This window comes from Loxodonta africana, chromosome 14 (genome assembly GCF_030014295.1).
Source record: "Loxodonta africana isolate mLoxAfr1 chromosome 14, mLoxAfr1.hap2, whole genome shotgun sequence".
In the NCBI taxonomy this organism is placed as follows: domain Eukaryota; kingdom Metazoa; phylum Chordata; class Mammalia; order Proboscidea; family Elephantidae; genus Loxodonta; species Loxodonta africana.
Genome location: NC_087355.1, coordinates 50871347 through 50887165, shown reverse-complemented (window position 1 = coordinate 50887165; position 15819 = coordinate 50871347). Strand labels below are relative to the sequence as shown.

At 37.8% G+C, this 15819-nt stretch overlaps 1 protein-coding gene across 10 annotated transcripts in view; it reads left to right on the top strand.

Moving 5' to 3' along the window:
* Window positions 1-2256, top strand: part of RNF19A (ring finger protein 19A, RBR E3 ubiquitin protein ligase) — a 51151-nt gene extending 48895 nt beyond the window's left edge. For all 10 annotated transcript variants that reach the window (XM_064267963.1, XM_064267965.1, XM_064267964.1 and 7 more), the window contains one exon: window positions 66-2256. In XM_064267963.1, coding sequence (XP_064124033.1) covers window positions 66-756 — 691 coding nt within the window. In that variant the 3' untranslated portion in view covers window positions 757-2256. The remainder of the gene's footprint in view (window positions 1-65) is intronic.
* Window positions 2257-15819: the final 13563 nt, after the last annotated feature.

Sequence of the window (15819 nt, the reverse complement as noted above, 5' to 3'; positions counted from 1 at the left end):
TGTCATCTGAATAAAATTAAAGAAGAAGTCAGATTTTATTTATATTTGTTACTCTTATGTTTCAGAGAAGGCAACAGTATGGAGGTGCAAGTAGATATTGAATCAAAGCCATCCAAATTCAGGCACAATAGTGGAAGCAGTAGTGTGGATGATGGCAGTGCCACCCGAAGTCATATTGGTGGTTCATCTAGTGGCTTGCCTGAAGGTAAATCCAGTGCCACCAAGTGGTCCAAAGAAGCAACAGCAGGAAAAAAATCAAAAAGTGGTAAATTGAGGAAAAAGGGTAACATGAAGATAAATGAGACCAGAGAGGACATGGATGCACAATTGTTGGAACAACAGAGCACGAACTCAAGTGAATTCGAGGCTCCGTCCCTCAGTGACAGCATGCCGTCTGTAGCTGATTCCCACTCAAGTCACTTTTCTGAATTCAGTTGTTCTGATCTAGAAAGCATGAAAACTTCGTGTAGTCATGGTTCCAGTGATTATCATGCCCGCTTTGCTACTGTTAGCATTCTGCCTGAGGTAGAAAATGACCGTCTGGAAAATTCCCCACATCAGTGTAGCATTTCTGTGCTTACCAACACTGCTTCATGTTCAGAAGTTCCACAACTGAATCATATTGCTGAAGAACATAGTAACAATGGACTAATTGCCAATGTTGATTTATATTTTAGTGACACACTAAAAGAAACAAACAACAACCATTCACATCAGACAATGGAATTGAAAGTTGCAATTCAGACTGAAATTTAGGCCTATAAATGCTGCAAAAGAATTACCACTGAACAACCTTGTTTGGAGCTGGTTGAACTACATGTGACTAAGTATCAAGTTACCAGCAGGAGCCAGGTTTCATAATCATAATGCAGATACATTTTCTGTGCTCAGCAAAGCATTGTGTTTTGTGTGGATCTTAGTTACCAAACTATGAAATGAAGGCTTTAAAAGTGCATTATTTTAAGGACAATAAATCTTAAGAGCAAAGCATGTTTTGTGTGTTTGCCGCAAAACATGGCTTGAAGCACATGCTTGTGTACTTAGATGGAAATTTGGCTTAATTTATAATCAGTATAAAATACTAATGCAATTCTATAACATTCTTATAAAGAAAACTTGACGCTTAGGGCTAAGTGGTTAGTGACATTTTATTGAAACCACTAAAGGATACTGTTTAAAAGAACCTTGCAGGTTACTCTCAGTATGTTATACTCTTTGTAACATTTCTATTCATAACTGGGCATAAATTTCATTTTTTTCTTGATATGCAATGTGGATATATAAAGCTTAATGCAGCCCATTTGCTATCATTTGGATACTTAGACACTTTGAGCAAGATTGTGGCAGTTTTTGCACAACTTTGAAATAGAAATACCTGGTACTCTATATATCTTGTGTATTGTTGATGCCATCTTAGAAGAAAAGTGTAATGGTAGGTAATTTAAATATACTGACAGCAACAAATAAGATATATAAAACTGCAAAATAAAATGCCAGTAGTTTATAAGTAGTAGAAAAAGTCACCTTTCACTGAGGGGAAGTTTGCACCCCATTGATTCTTGGTGCCTTTGTGATAGACTGGGTTTTAAGTGCCTAGTCGTTTGAGGACTTTGTTGTATTGTTTTCCATAACATCCTCTCTAGCCACCTTAGATTATGTAGAAAAGTACGGAAAATAGATAAACAATGTGATTAATAATAATGCTGAAAAAGTATTCGCCTACCAAAGACACACTCAGGCTTTAGTGAGTAACTCTACATAACCTCAGTTTTTGACACGTGCATATGTTCTCCAGACATGAAATCAAAGCGTGGTGCGGAGCTCGTACAAGTACAAGAGGGGCCCACGTGTGGTTGGCTTTGTTTCCTTTTGCTTTTGTTCATAGAAGATGTTCAGCTGACATAAGCAAGAGGTTGGCCAAAATACTGCCTGTGCTGTTTACTTCCTGTAAAATTTACTTAAACAAAGCAGGATAACTTCAACAATAGCAGTTAAAATGTTCCATTTTATGTGTTCCTTTTAAACATTGCCATTATGGTGCTACTGAGTGTTTTCTTTTGATAAAAACAAAAATGCCATGGGCTGCAGTCTTCTTCCATCACTTTTCCTCACCAGGCCCATTAATATGCTTATAACACTAGTGCCAGTTATTTGATAGTGCTTATTATGACATTTGTATATGTGTTTGCATTCCAGTTGTGTTCAATAAGGAATGTGTAAATTGCATACATGAAAATAAATGTAAATACTGATGTATCACTGTCTTTTGGTTTGTACATAGACGTTTTTATAAGAACAGGAATATTCATTTGCCATGCGGTACCAAGAAAACCAAACCTGTTGCCATTGAGGCAGTTCCCACTCATAGCGACCCAATACGACAGAGAAGAACTACCCGATAGGGTTTCCAAGAGTGCCTAGTGGATTTGAACTGCCGACCTTTTGGTTAGCGCCCGACCCCTTCGTATTGCAAGCCATTAGATGATTTTGCCTTCTAATCTAAGTCTTAGCCCAAAGAGAAGCATTTGCTGAACTTCCCAACAAACAACCTTAGAAAGGAATGTTAGAAACAGCCCTTTCTTCATGTCTAATTCTTGCTCTTCTCCCTAAAAGAAGCTGCTTTATTAATCAACATAATTTCATGTTTGAGTGAATTCACTTTGAATTTAACTTAAGTAAATAAATCTATCATTAAATTGTGAAAAGAGATCAGTATTATAAATCTTCACTTAACAGAAAAGTAAAAAGTTCTTAAAAGACTATTTTAAGGGATTCTACTCTGGCAGCATATATCCCTTTGGTAACCATTGTTTAATAGATGAATAGTCTAAGGGAATTTGCAGTCCTTAAGTTCAGATTGAATCAGTATACTTCATATGCTAATCAGAACCTTTATGATTTCTGCCAATTTATTCATTCAGCAAAGTCAAAGGCACTGTTCCAGGTGCTGGGGATATAGCAGAGTACCAAATAAACCAGAGACTCTGGCTTCAAGAAGTTTATATTATGGTTGAAGGGAGAGAGACAAAAGTAATGAACATACATACACACAGCTGTAGAATAATGTCAGATGATAACTGCTATGAAAAGTACAGGGGAGATAATGATTGAGAGTGTTGGGAAGTGCTGTTTTATACAGGGCAAACAGGGAGGTTCTCTGATTAGATGATATTTGTGCTAAGATCTAAAGGAAGTGAGGGAGGAACCGTGCAGACCTATCTGGTAGGTGAGCATTTCAAAAAGAGATCTCCAAAATTAGTTAATGGATAATTTAGACATCAATTTTAGGATTTGAGGTTAGTATCTAGTAGAGCAAGTATGCAGTCTTGTTTTTCTTTCAAGAGTGTCTTGGCTGTTCTTGGCACTTTATATATTTCCATAGACATTTTAGAATAACCTAGTTGACTGCCACCAATTTTGATTTGGGATTGCATTGACTATAATTATCCCTATAAAGGTCTTTTGCATGTTTTGTTAAATTCATTTCCCAGGTACTTGATATTTTTATGCTATTATATCTTTTAAAAGTCATTTTCTGTTTGTTGCTAGCAGTATGTAGAAATACAATTGATTTTTGTATCATGATTTTGTATCTGAGGAATTTTACTCTTTAGCTTCAATAGTTAGATTCTTTGGGATTTCTGTGTTGATAATCCTCATCTGTGAATAATTTGTTTTTATTTAACAAAAACTTTTACAGTGCTTTACAGTATCGGACACTTTCTGAGCACTTCTAAAATATTATTTATTCAGAACAACCTTGTGGAGGAGGTACTTTTATTATCCCTCTTTTACAAATGTGGAAACTGAGGCACACAAGTGTTAAGTAACTTGCCCAGCGTTGCATAGCTGGTAAGTAGCAGTGCTGGAATTAAAATTTTGTTTTTTCCTCTTGGATCTTTACACCATTTCTTTCTTTTTCTTGCCCAGATGTACTAGCTAGGACTTCCAGTGTAGAGTGCTAAATAGCAATGGTTATTGTTTATTTGTTAATCTCAAAGAGAAAACTTCCAAAGTTGTACCATTCATTATATTTCCTGCATGTATATTTGTAGATACCCTTTGTCAAGTTTAGGAAACTGCTTTCTAACTCCTAGTTTGCTAAACATTTTTACCTTGGAAGATATGTTGAAGTTTTTTTGGCTGCTTTTGGGGGGGCATCTATCATATGATTTTTCCATTTAATGTGTTAGTATGGTAAATTTGATTTTTCAAATGTTTAACTTCCTGGGATAAACTTCAATTATCAGTGTGTGTAAGACTGGAATTATGTTTTCCTTGAATGTTTGGTAGAAATTGCTGTTGAGGCTGTCTGGCCTGAATAAAGCTCTCTCCTTTATAAGAGTTTTCTAATCCTAGAATGTGTAGGCTTTGCTGGCTGTCAGGTGACAACACAATTCTGCTGTTAAAACATCTTTTTTCCTTTTCTTTCTAGCCTTTTGCCTAATAGCATTGGAGTGCCCATTTCTGCTACATTTGCAAAAGGAGATATGACTTAGATATTACAACGTACCATGTGTACCAGGAGCCTCCAGATTGATTCTTAGAAACTGTAGGCTTCTTGAGGGCAGAGACCTTGTCTTTCCCTTTATTTTTCCTATAAGTATATACTTAAATACTTTGTATATGAAGAGGGAATTGAGGATAAGCTTGCTATGATGGGGCAGAAGCATAATTGAGCAAAGGGAATGAGAGTATTTGTGGACTTAGACTTCAGATTTGGTGACTGGAAAATAAGTTGTTTGAAATAATATCCCTCCCATTGCCTTCGAGTTGATTCTGACTCATAGCTACCCTACAGGACAGAGTAGAACTTCCCTGTAGGGTTTCCTGGGCTGTAATCTTCAGGGAATTAGACTGCACATCTTTTTCCCATGGAGCAGTTAGTGGGTTCAAACCGCTAATCTTTTGGCTAGATGAGCGCTAGGGCTCCTTTTAAAATAATTTAGTGGCTGAAAAACCAATCACTTTTAGCAAAGTGTTATACCAAATATGTTAATTTTTAAATATTCTAAGAGATATGACACTCATTAGAATGCAGGTTTTTTTCTTTTTTAATAATAATTTAATAATTTTTATTGTGCTTTAAGTGAACGTTTACAAGTCAGTCTCCATATACACCTTGCTACACACTCCCAATTACTCTCCCCCTAATGAGACGGCCCGCTCTCCCTCCACTCTCTCTTTTCATGTCCATTTCGCCAGCTTCTAACCCCCTCCACCCTCTCATCTCCCCTCCAGGCAGGAGATGCCAACATAGTCTTAAGTGTCCACCTGATCCAAGAAGCTCACTCCTCACCAGCATCCCTCTCCAACCCATTTGTCCAGTCCAATCCATGTCTGAAGAGTTGGCTTCGGGAATGGTTCCTGTCCTGGGCCAACAGAAGGTCTGGGGCCATGACCACCAGAGTCCTTCTAGTCCCAGACCATTAAGTCTGGTCTTAGGAGAATTTGGGGTCTGGATCCCACTGCTTTCCTGCTCCCTCAGGGGCTCTCTGTTGTGTTCCCTGTCAGGGCAGTCATCGGTTGTAGCCAGGCACCATCTAGTTCTTCTGGTCTCAGGATGATGTAGTCTCTGGTTCATGTGGCCCTTTCTGTCTCTTGGGCTCGTGATCGCCTTGTGTCCTTGGTGTTCTTCTTCTCCTTTGATGCAGGTGGGTTGAGACCAATTGATGCATCTTAGATGGCTGCTTGCTAGCGTTTAAGACCCCAGATGCCACTCTTCAAAGTGGGATGCAGAATGTTTTCTTAATAGATTTTATTACGCCAGTTGACTTAGATGTCCCCTGAAACCATGGTCCCCAGACCCCTGCCCCTGCTACGCTGGCCTTCGAAGCATTCAGTTTATTCAGGAAACTTCTTTGCTTTTGGTTTAGTCCAATTGTGCTGACCTCCCCTGTATTGTGTGCTGTCTTTCCCTTCACCTAAAGTAGTTCTTACCTACTATCTAGTTAGTGAATGCCCCTCTCCCACTCTCCCTCCCTCCCCCATCTCATAACCACGAAAGAATGTTTTCTTCTCAGTTTAAACTGTTTCTCAATTCTTACAATAGTGGTCTTATACAATATTTGACCTTTTGCAGCTGACTAATTTCACTCAGCATAATGCCTTCCAGGTTCCTCCACGTTATGAAATGTTTCACAGATTCCTCACTGTTCTTTATCGATGCGTAGTATTCCATTGTGTGAATATACCATAATTTATCCATTCATCCGTTGATGGGCACCTTGGTTGCTTCCATCTTTTTGTTATTGTAAACAGTGCTGCAATGAACATGGGTGTGCGTATTTCTGTTCGTGTAAAGGCTCTTATCTCTCTAGGATATATTCCAAGGAGTGGGATTGCTGGATCGTATGGTAGTTCTATTTCTAGCTTTTTAAGGAAGCACCAAATCTATTTCCAAAGTGGTTGTGCCGTTTGACATTCCCACCAGCGGTGTATAAGTGTTCCAATCTCTCCACAGCCTCTCCAACATTTATTATTTCGTGTTTTTTTGGATGAATGCCAGCCTTGTTGGAGTGAGATGAAATCTCATTGTAGTTTTGATCTGCATTTCTCTAATGGCTAATGATCATGAACGAATTTCCTCATGTATCTGTTGGCTACCTGAATGTCTTCTTTAGTGAAGTGTCTATTCATATCTTTTGCCCATTTTTTAATTGGGTTATTTGTCTTTTTGCTGTTGAGTTTTAGCAGTATCATGTAGATTTTAGAGATCAGGCACTGATCAGAAATGTCATAGCTAAAAACTTTTTCCCAGTCTGTAGGTAGTCTTTTTACTCTTTTGGTGAAATCTTTGGATGAGCATAGGTGTTTGATTTTTAGGAGCTCCCAGTTATGTAGTTTTTCTTCTACATTCTTTATAATGTTTTGTATACTGTTTATGCATGTATTAGGGTTCCTAACGTTGTCCCTATTTTTTCTTCCATGGTCTTTATCGTAGAATGCAAGTTTTGAAGGGTGGAATAGCCAGGACATTTTAATTTTGCTTTTTATGTTGTTTTGGGTATTTCTGTTTGTTTAAAGAAAATGTAATACTTTCAGCTAAATAAAGGAGGAAATCATTGTTGCCTTAGAGGTAACTTGTGAACTAAAGTTCAGAGGCAATTACTATCAAAAGTTTAAATAAAATGTGCAAAGAATTTGTTAAATGCACACACCCTTTTTTTCTTTCTTTGCTTTTTACTTAGCTCTGCCTTCCTCTTCTCTGCCCCTTTTCCCTCATAACCAAAGTAAATGACCGAGTATATATAATGCCACAGCTTTCTTCATGTTCACATAGGCACACATAATGTATATACATATGTATTTTCTGTCATTATTTTCTTTATTTTTCAATAATACCTTGTTGCAATCTGTCTAAATAAACAGGCATAGCTCTAATTTCATTCTTTCTAATGAATGTTGTTAGGTGCCGTCAGTAAGGGTTCTGACTCACAGTGACCCCATCTACAGCAGAGACACTGCTCGCTCCTGTGCCATCCTCATGATCATTCTAATGAATAGCTGAATAAAACTTTTATGACATAGATGTGCTGTAATTTATTCAGACATTTTCGTATTGATTGACATTTACTCATTTTCATGTCAGGTTTTTGCTTTTTGCTTTTGGTCACTATAAAACGTTGCAAGAAATCACCCTTATACACAAATTCTTATTTTCTCGTAGTTTTAATTATGGAACATAGATGCATGGAAATCTGATAGCTAGTTTGAAAAGTATATGTATTTTTTACTTTAGTAAGTTTCCAGATTGCCTTTCAAAAAAAAAAGGCTGTCACGTTTGCAAGTCCACTAACAATACATGAATACCCGTTACCCTGAATTCCACCAACAATAGGTGTTAGAGCTCTTCATAATTTTTGCAAGACTGTTCAGTATGAAGTGATAACCTCTCTATTACCTGATTGTACATTTCCTTGACTGCTAGTGAGCTTAATCATCTTTGTGTGTGTTTTGGGGCTACTTGAATTTACTGTGCTCTAAATTGCCTTTTAAATACTTGGCCATTTCTTGGGGGGATTGTTTTCCTTGTCAGTTTGAAAGCGATCTTTGTATATTATAGCTATCAATGCCTTGACTTGTGTTATATTTTCTCCAAATCTTTTATTTGACTGTTAATTTTTCTATTTATTTTTTCTTAGTGTGCATTTTAATTCTTAAATAAACTTTTTATTTTGATATTTTGGAATTTACAGAAAAGTTGCCAAGATTGTTCAGAGTTCCTATATAATCTTTGTGTGTTTCGCCATATGAAAGCTACAGAGTTAAATGCGTCTTATTTTAATACTTTTGTTGGTTCTAGTCATGGTTAAGGTCTCCCCTGCTCCTAAATTGTAGTCTCCTTATATTTTTATTTAAATTTTTACATTTGCTTTAATCCATCTTGAATTTATCTCAGCATTTAGTGTAATATAGAGGTTGTTTTATTTTCTTCCAGAGGAAATGCCATTTGTGTTGGCACCGTTGGTTATACAATTTATCCTTTTCCCACCGATTTGAGTACCACCTTTATACTGGAATCCATTTCTAGGTTCTGGGCTCTACATTCTCTATTCTGTTTCACAGATCAATTTAGCTACTCGTGTACCAATTTCATTGTATTATTGTGGCTTTGTATTGTGTTCTGATATCTGGTAAGATATTTTCCATCCCCTTACTACTCTTTTTTATACTTGTCTTAGCTATTCTTGGGAATTTATTTTTCCTTCCTCCGATCTTTAAGATTACTTTAACTAATTTTAGAAAGCCCCCTTGAGATGTTAACTGGAACTGTATTAAATGTACATATTTTTATTATATTGTCTTCCCATCACTAAACATGGTATATCTTTCCATTTGTTCAGATTTTGTTGGTAGTCACAATTTTTAACTGCCTTCACTCAAACCCATGTTTCACAAAACATACTCTGTTCTTTGGGATGTTAATAGTTAAAAAAAGTTACTTGGTTAAGTTTGGGAACCACTATCAACGTTAAATAGGTTTCTTCACTGGATTTTTTTTTTTTTTTTCCCCCTTTGGCTCTGTAGTACACTAGTATCCACTGATAACCTACTAAAAACTGTGGTGTACTGTGTTCTCCAAACTTCCTCGGCCAGGGAACTGTCTTTGTGGAAAATCAGATGTAACTAGTATTCTAAATGTTACTCAGGAAACACTAACTCTAATAGTTTATAGTTCTGGTTTTGTTTAACTCATTTTCTATAAATAAAATGGACACTAAGAAAACTTACTAACAAGCTGTTTCTTTTTAAGCTAGTAACAATATGATTACTATTTTGAATTAAAGGCACTTTGGTGTGCTAGAGGTTTGTTCCATCTTTAAAAAACATTGAGGACTTACAATGTCCCAGGCAGTGTGCTCAGATTAGGGATAAGGAGATACATTTCTTGAAGGAAAAGGCTGTGTCATCCACTTTGTGTAACTGCTGACAGAGAGAAGCTTTCCATTCTGAGAGAAAACCTCATTTACTTACTAGCAAGAAGGTTCTTCTACAGATGCATTGTGCCTGGTATTGCTTTGAGTTTCCTACCTCCTCCTTAGTGGACTTTGGTTAGAGCCCTTCCAACATCTAGCTTCTCTGTCTAGTCTTCCAGGTGAAATTAGCAAAACTACATTAGCCCAAGAGCTGGCACATGACCTGTACAGGACTATGGATTGTCAGGGAGGTGCTACAAGCCTTCTCAAGACTGCACAGTCTTAATAGGACACCTGAAATAACAGCTACCAAAAATGGTACATCTTCAGATACATCTTCCAAAACAAAACCCTTTGCCGTTGAGTTGATTCCGACTCATAGCGACATCTTAGGGTCCTGGTATTTGTTGCCTGCGTGTTTATCACCTACTCTTGCCTCCCACCTAGGTACAAACAACCCAAGAACGACTCACTACCACCATTTCCCAAGGAGAATGGAGGGAAAAATTCCTACAGGTCTTAGATCTAAAACTAATTTGGCCCACAGGAGAGCTGCTGTTCGCTTAACCTGAGTTTGAGAAAGAATCTCTTATTTGTATTCTTTAGCTTGTAACAAAAGAACTATTAAATAACACTTAAATTGTCTATTACCTAGCTGAAGTTAGTTGCAGGAGAGATTTGCAGAGCAGGAAATAGGGTGAAAGGAAGAGTAAATCCTTTGCCCTCCTCCCTTTTTTTAATCTTCTACAGCTTTATTGTCTTACTGACAGACAACAAACTGCATACACTAGAAGTGTCCATTTTCATAAGTTTTGACATATGCATATACCCATGAAATCACAAGAAAATGGACATATTCAATGAAAAAATTTATCTGCTTTCTGTTACTATCGTTAACATTTTCAATAATTTTATATTAATGGAACCTTAACAGTACATACTCTTTGACGGTGGGGGTCTGACTTCTTTCACTCAACATAAGTACTTTGTTATTCATCCATATTCTATTGATAGTTCATTCCTTTTTATTGTTGAGTAGTATTCCATTGTGTGGATGTACCATAATTTGTATACCTGTTCATCTGTTGATAGACATTTGGGTTGTTTCCAGCATTTGGCTATTAAAAATAAAGCTATTATGAACATACGTGTTAGAAATGTTTGTGTGGGCATATGCTTTCATGTCTCTTTGGTAAATACCTGGGAATGGAAGGAAACTGCCAAACTTCGAAAATGGTTGTACCATTTTACATTCCCACGAGCAGTGTTTGAGAGTCAATATTACATCTTTAGCAGTAGGTGGTATGGTTCAGTCTCTCTAATTTTGGCCACTCTATTTTTAGTTGGTGAGTCGGTGAGTAGTACTCTTTCATTGTGGTTTTAAATTGCATTTTCCTAATGACTAATGATGTTGAGCATCTTTTTTTATTGTGCTTTAGATGAAGGTTCACAGCAAATTAGCTTCTCATTAAACAATACACATGCTGTTTTATGACATTGGTTGCCAACCCCAGCATGTGTCAACACGTATCCCTTCTTGACCTTGGGATCCCCATTACCAGCTTTCCTGTTCCCTCTGCCTTCTCATCCTTGCCCCTGGGCAGGGGTGCCCATTTAGTTTCATTTGTTTTATGGGCCTGTCTAATCTTTGGCCGAAGGGTGAACCTCAGGAGTGACTTCAGTACTAAGTTAAAAGTGTGCCCAGAGGCCATATACTCAGCATTTCTCCAGTCTGTCTCAGACCAGTAAGTCTGGTCTTTTTTGTGTGTGTGTGAATTCGAATTTTGTTCTACATTTTTCTCCAGCTCTGCCTGGGACTCTCTGTTGTGTTCCCTGTCAGAGCAGTCGGTGGTGGTGGCCAGGCACCATCTAGTTGTGCTGGACTCAGTTGGGTGGAGGCTGTGGTACTTGTGGTTCATTAGTCCTTTGGACTAATCTTTTCCTTGTGTCTTTGGTTTTCTTCGTTCTTCTTTGCTCCAGATGGAGTGGGACGAGTGGAGTATCTTAGATGGCTGCTCACAAGCTTTTAAGACCACAGACGCTACTCGCTAAAGTAGGATGTAGAACATTTTCTTTATAATCCATGTTATGCCAGTGGAGCTAGATGTCCCCCAAGACCATGGTCCCCAGCCCTCAGCCCAGTAGTTTGGTCGCTCAGACATGTTGAGCGTGTTTTCGTGTGCTTATTTGTTATCCATAGTTCTTTGGTGAAGTGTCTGATCAAATTTTTTCTCCATTTTAAAAACTGGTTTCTCTAGGTACAAATCCTTTGAAAATAAATATGTTGCAAGTACCTTTTCATTTTCTTAGCTATTATCTTTTGAAGAACAAAAGTTTCTAATTTTGATGCAGTCCAATTTATTCTTTATAATTTTTGCTTCTTGTGTCATATTTAAGAAATCTTTGCCAGATCCAAAGTCACTAAGATTTTCTCCTGTTTTATTCTAGAAGTTTTGTAGTTTTAGCTCTTATATTTAGGCATATGTTTTGGCTATCTTACAGAAACAGGATGGACCCCCACCCAAAATTTGGTTCATGTTGAGACTAATGATCACACACACATCCCTCAAGAGGGCATGAAAAGTACTCACATGAGGCTTTTTGAGAAAAGCAGAGCAAGGTTCCCAAGCTGGTTCAAGAATGGTTTGAGAAAGCAAGGAAAGGTGACTAGATTGGGTTTTTATTGTCATTAAGGGGTGGGGCAAGGGTGAGTGTTCCTGTGCACAGGGAGGGGCTTGCAAGGTTGGAGCCTCCTGCTGACACCAAAGGAGGAATCACCTAGGCATTTCTATCAGCTGTCCCAGATGTAGAGCACAAGGGGAGAGAGAGAGAGATGAGGCTTAAAAGCTGTCAGTAACCAAACATCAGAAAATGGAGTCAAACTCTATTTTGTATATAGTGCAAGGTATGGATCCAAGTTTATTATTTATTTTTGCATATGGGTATCAAATTGTTCAGCACCATTTGTTGAAAAGTTATCCTTTATCCATTGAATTGGCGGCCACAGCACTTATGTCAAAAATCAATTGCCCATTTTTGTGTGGGTCTGTTTTTGGACTCTATTCTTTCCTATTGATCTATTTGTCTATCTTTACACCAGTGTCATACTGTCTTGATTACTGGAGCCTTATAGTAAGATGTAAAGTCAGATAGACCAAGTCTTTCAGTTTTGTTCTTTTTCAAAGTTATAGTCTAGGTCCTTAATGTTTCCATAGAAATTTAGAATCAGTTTGTCAATTTCTATCAAAAAGCCTGCTGGGATTTTTATTAGGATTCTATTGAAGCTATAGATCAATTTGGGGAAAATTAGCATCTTAACAATATTAAGTCTTCTGATCCATGGACATGGTACCTCTTTCCATTTATTCTTTAATTTCAGCAATGTGTTTTAGTTTTGAATATACAGCTATTATACGTCACTGGTCATATTTATCCCTAAAATTTTCATACTTATTCATGCTATGGTAAATTTATATATTTTTTCATTTCTGATTATTTGCTACTAGTATATAGAAATACAGCTGGTTCTGCATATTGATCTTTTAAGTCACTTATTAATTCTAGTAACTTTTTTACAGATTCTATAGGATTTTTTATGTAGACAGTCATGTTGTCTACAAATGAAGACAGTTTTACCTCTTCCTTTCCAATCCAGATGCCTCGTATGTCTTTTTGGGGTGTTTTTGGTCTCATCACACTGGTTCTAGTTCCCAGTAAGCACGATGTTATTTAGAAATAGTAAGGGTGGACATCCTTACTTTGTTTCCAGTCATAACGTGGAGGTCTTTAGTCCTTCACTCACCCTTAGCTTTTCTTCCTCCTAGTAAATTCTCCACTAACTCAAATGGGTGGCCTTTCAGGACTAATGGGAGGGCAACTGGAGTTTGTCTCTAACTTACTCTCTGCATTGGGTGGTTTGCTCTCCCCCCGCCCCTCCATTCATTTATACATTCATTCTATGCCAAGAAATTTGGAAGACAGCTACCTGGCCAACCTACTGGAAGAGATCCACATTTACGCCTATTCCTAAGAAAGGTGATCCCACCGAATGAGGAGATCATCAAACAATATCATTAATATCACATGCAGTAAAATTTTGCTGAAGATAATTCAAATGATATTAATGATATTGTTCGATACTTCTGTGTTCTATTGGATCACCTTTCTTTGGAGTGGGCACAAATATGGATGTGCATCAAAGCTGTATCCTTTCACCATACCTATTCAATCTGTATGCTGAGCAAATAATCTGAGAAGCTGGACAATACAAGAACGGGGCATCAGGATAAGAGAAAGACTCATTAATACCCTGCATTATGCTGGTTGACACAACCTTGCTTGCTGAGAGTGAAGAGGACTTGAAGCACTTACTGATGAAGATCAAAGACTACCACGTTCAGTATGGATTACACCTCAATATAAAACAAAAATCTTCACAACTGGACCAATAAGCAACATCATGATAAATGGAGAAAAGATTGAAGTTATCAAGGATTTCATTTTACTTAGATCCACAATCAAAACCCATGGAAGCAGCAGTCAGGAAATCAAAAGACGCATTGTATAGGGCAAATCTGCAAAAGATCTCCTTAAAGTGTTGAAAAGCAAAGATGTCACCTGGAAGACTAAGGTGTGCCTGACCCAAGCCATGGTGTTTTCAGTCACCTCATATGCATGTGAATGTTGGAGAATGAAAAAGGAAGACCAAAGAAGAACTGACATCTTTGAATCGTGGTATTGGAGAAGGATCTTTAATATAGCATGGACTGCCAAAAGAACGAACAAATCTGTCTCGGAAGAAATGGGACCAGAAAGCTCCTTAGAAGCAAGGATGGCGAGACTGTGTCTCACATACTTTGGACATGTTGTCAGGAGGGATCAGTCCCTCTAGAAGGATATCATGCTTGGTAGAGAGTCAGTGAAAAAGAGGAAGACCCTCAACGAGATGGATATATACAACGGCTGCAACAATGGGCTTAAATATAACAGCGATCTTGAGGATGGTGCAGGACCTGGCAGTGTTTTGTTCTGTTATACGTAGGGTCGCTAGGAGTCAGAACCAACTCAACGGGACTTAACAACAACGTTCATTTTAAAAATTGAGATAAAGTTTACATATATCCAAATACACTTTTTTCCCCCAGTGTTTTTTAGTATGTTCACAGAGTTGCATAATCATCATCACTATCTAATTCCAGAACATTTTCATCACCCCAAAAAGAAACCCTGTACCCATAAGTAGTCACTCCCCATTTCCTCCTCCCACCAGCCCTTGTCAACCACTAATCTTTCTGTCTCTATGGGTTTGCCTAGTCTGGATAGTTCATGTAAATGGATTCGTACAATATGTGGTCTTTTTGTGTCTGGGTTCTTTCACTTAGCATAATCTTTTCAATGTTCATCCATGTTATAACATGCAACAACAATAGCAGCTGTGTGCCTTTGAGTCGATTCTGACTCATAGCGTCCCTATAGGACAGGTTAAGAACTGCCCCATAGGGTTTCCAAGGAGTGGCTGGTGCATTCAAACTGCTGGGCTCTTTGCCACCAGTGTGAAATCTTTGCCCTTGTTTGAACACAAATATGAACTAGGTAGGATGAAAATTGTGTTTGTTGAAAACGATACTGTATGATCCCACTTATATGAAATAATCTAGAATAGGCCAAGGCATAGACACAAAGTTTATCAGTGGTTACTAGAAGCCGGGGGAGGAGCAAATGGGGAGTTACTGCTGAAGGGCATTGAGTTTCTGCTTGGGTTGGCGAAAAACGTGGAAAAAGTGGCGATGGCAGCACAACATGGTGAATGTGATTACCGTCATTGAATTCTACACTTAAAAATGGTTAAAATGGCAAAAAAAAAAAAAAAAAGCAATTAAAAAATATAGTCTCCCCACCCCACTGTTTAATTATAGCAGCAAGTACTCGGTCCTATCTTATAGGTGGGAAACGGGCATAAAAGAGGTCAAATGGCAGCTAGTCAGTTTAAATTTTTGGCTCTTTTTGGATTTGATTTAGTCCCCATTAAAACCCTTGCCTCATTTCTGCCCTGCTGCACAGTGAAGCGTGCCTGCCTGCAATGGCAGAGTTTTAGATTGTTTCTAGTGCCTGTGATACTGGAAATTCTACAGTAGAGTAATTCAGTCATACTGAGCTCTTCCTTCTCGTTGACCCGTGTCGGTTTCAAAACCTGGCTTAGATTTACCCTCTTCCTCTGAAAACCTTCATTGACTGTACTTGGCCCTTTGACACTTGTACATTTAATTGATTTTTTTTTTAAACTTTAACTAGGTTTTATTGCTTATTTATTCCAACTTAAGCTTTTAAAAAAAAAAAAAACCGTTTGCTGTCGAGTCCATTACTTCCCACTCATAGCGACCCTATAGGACAAAGCAGAACT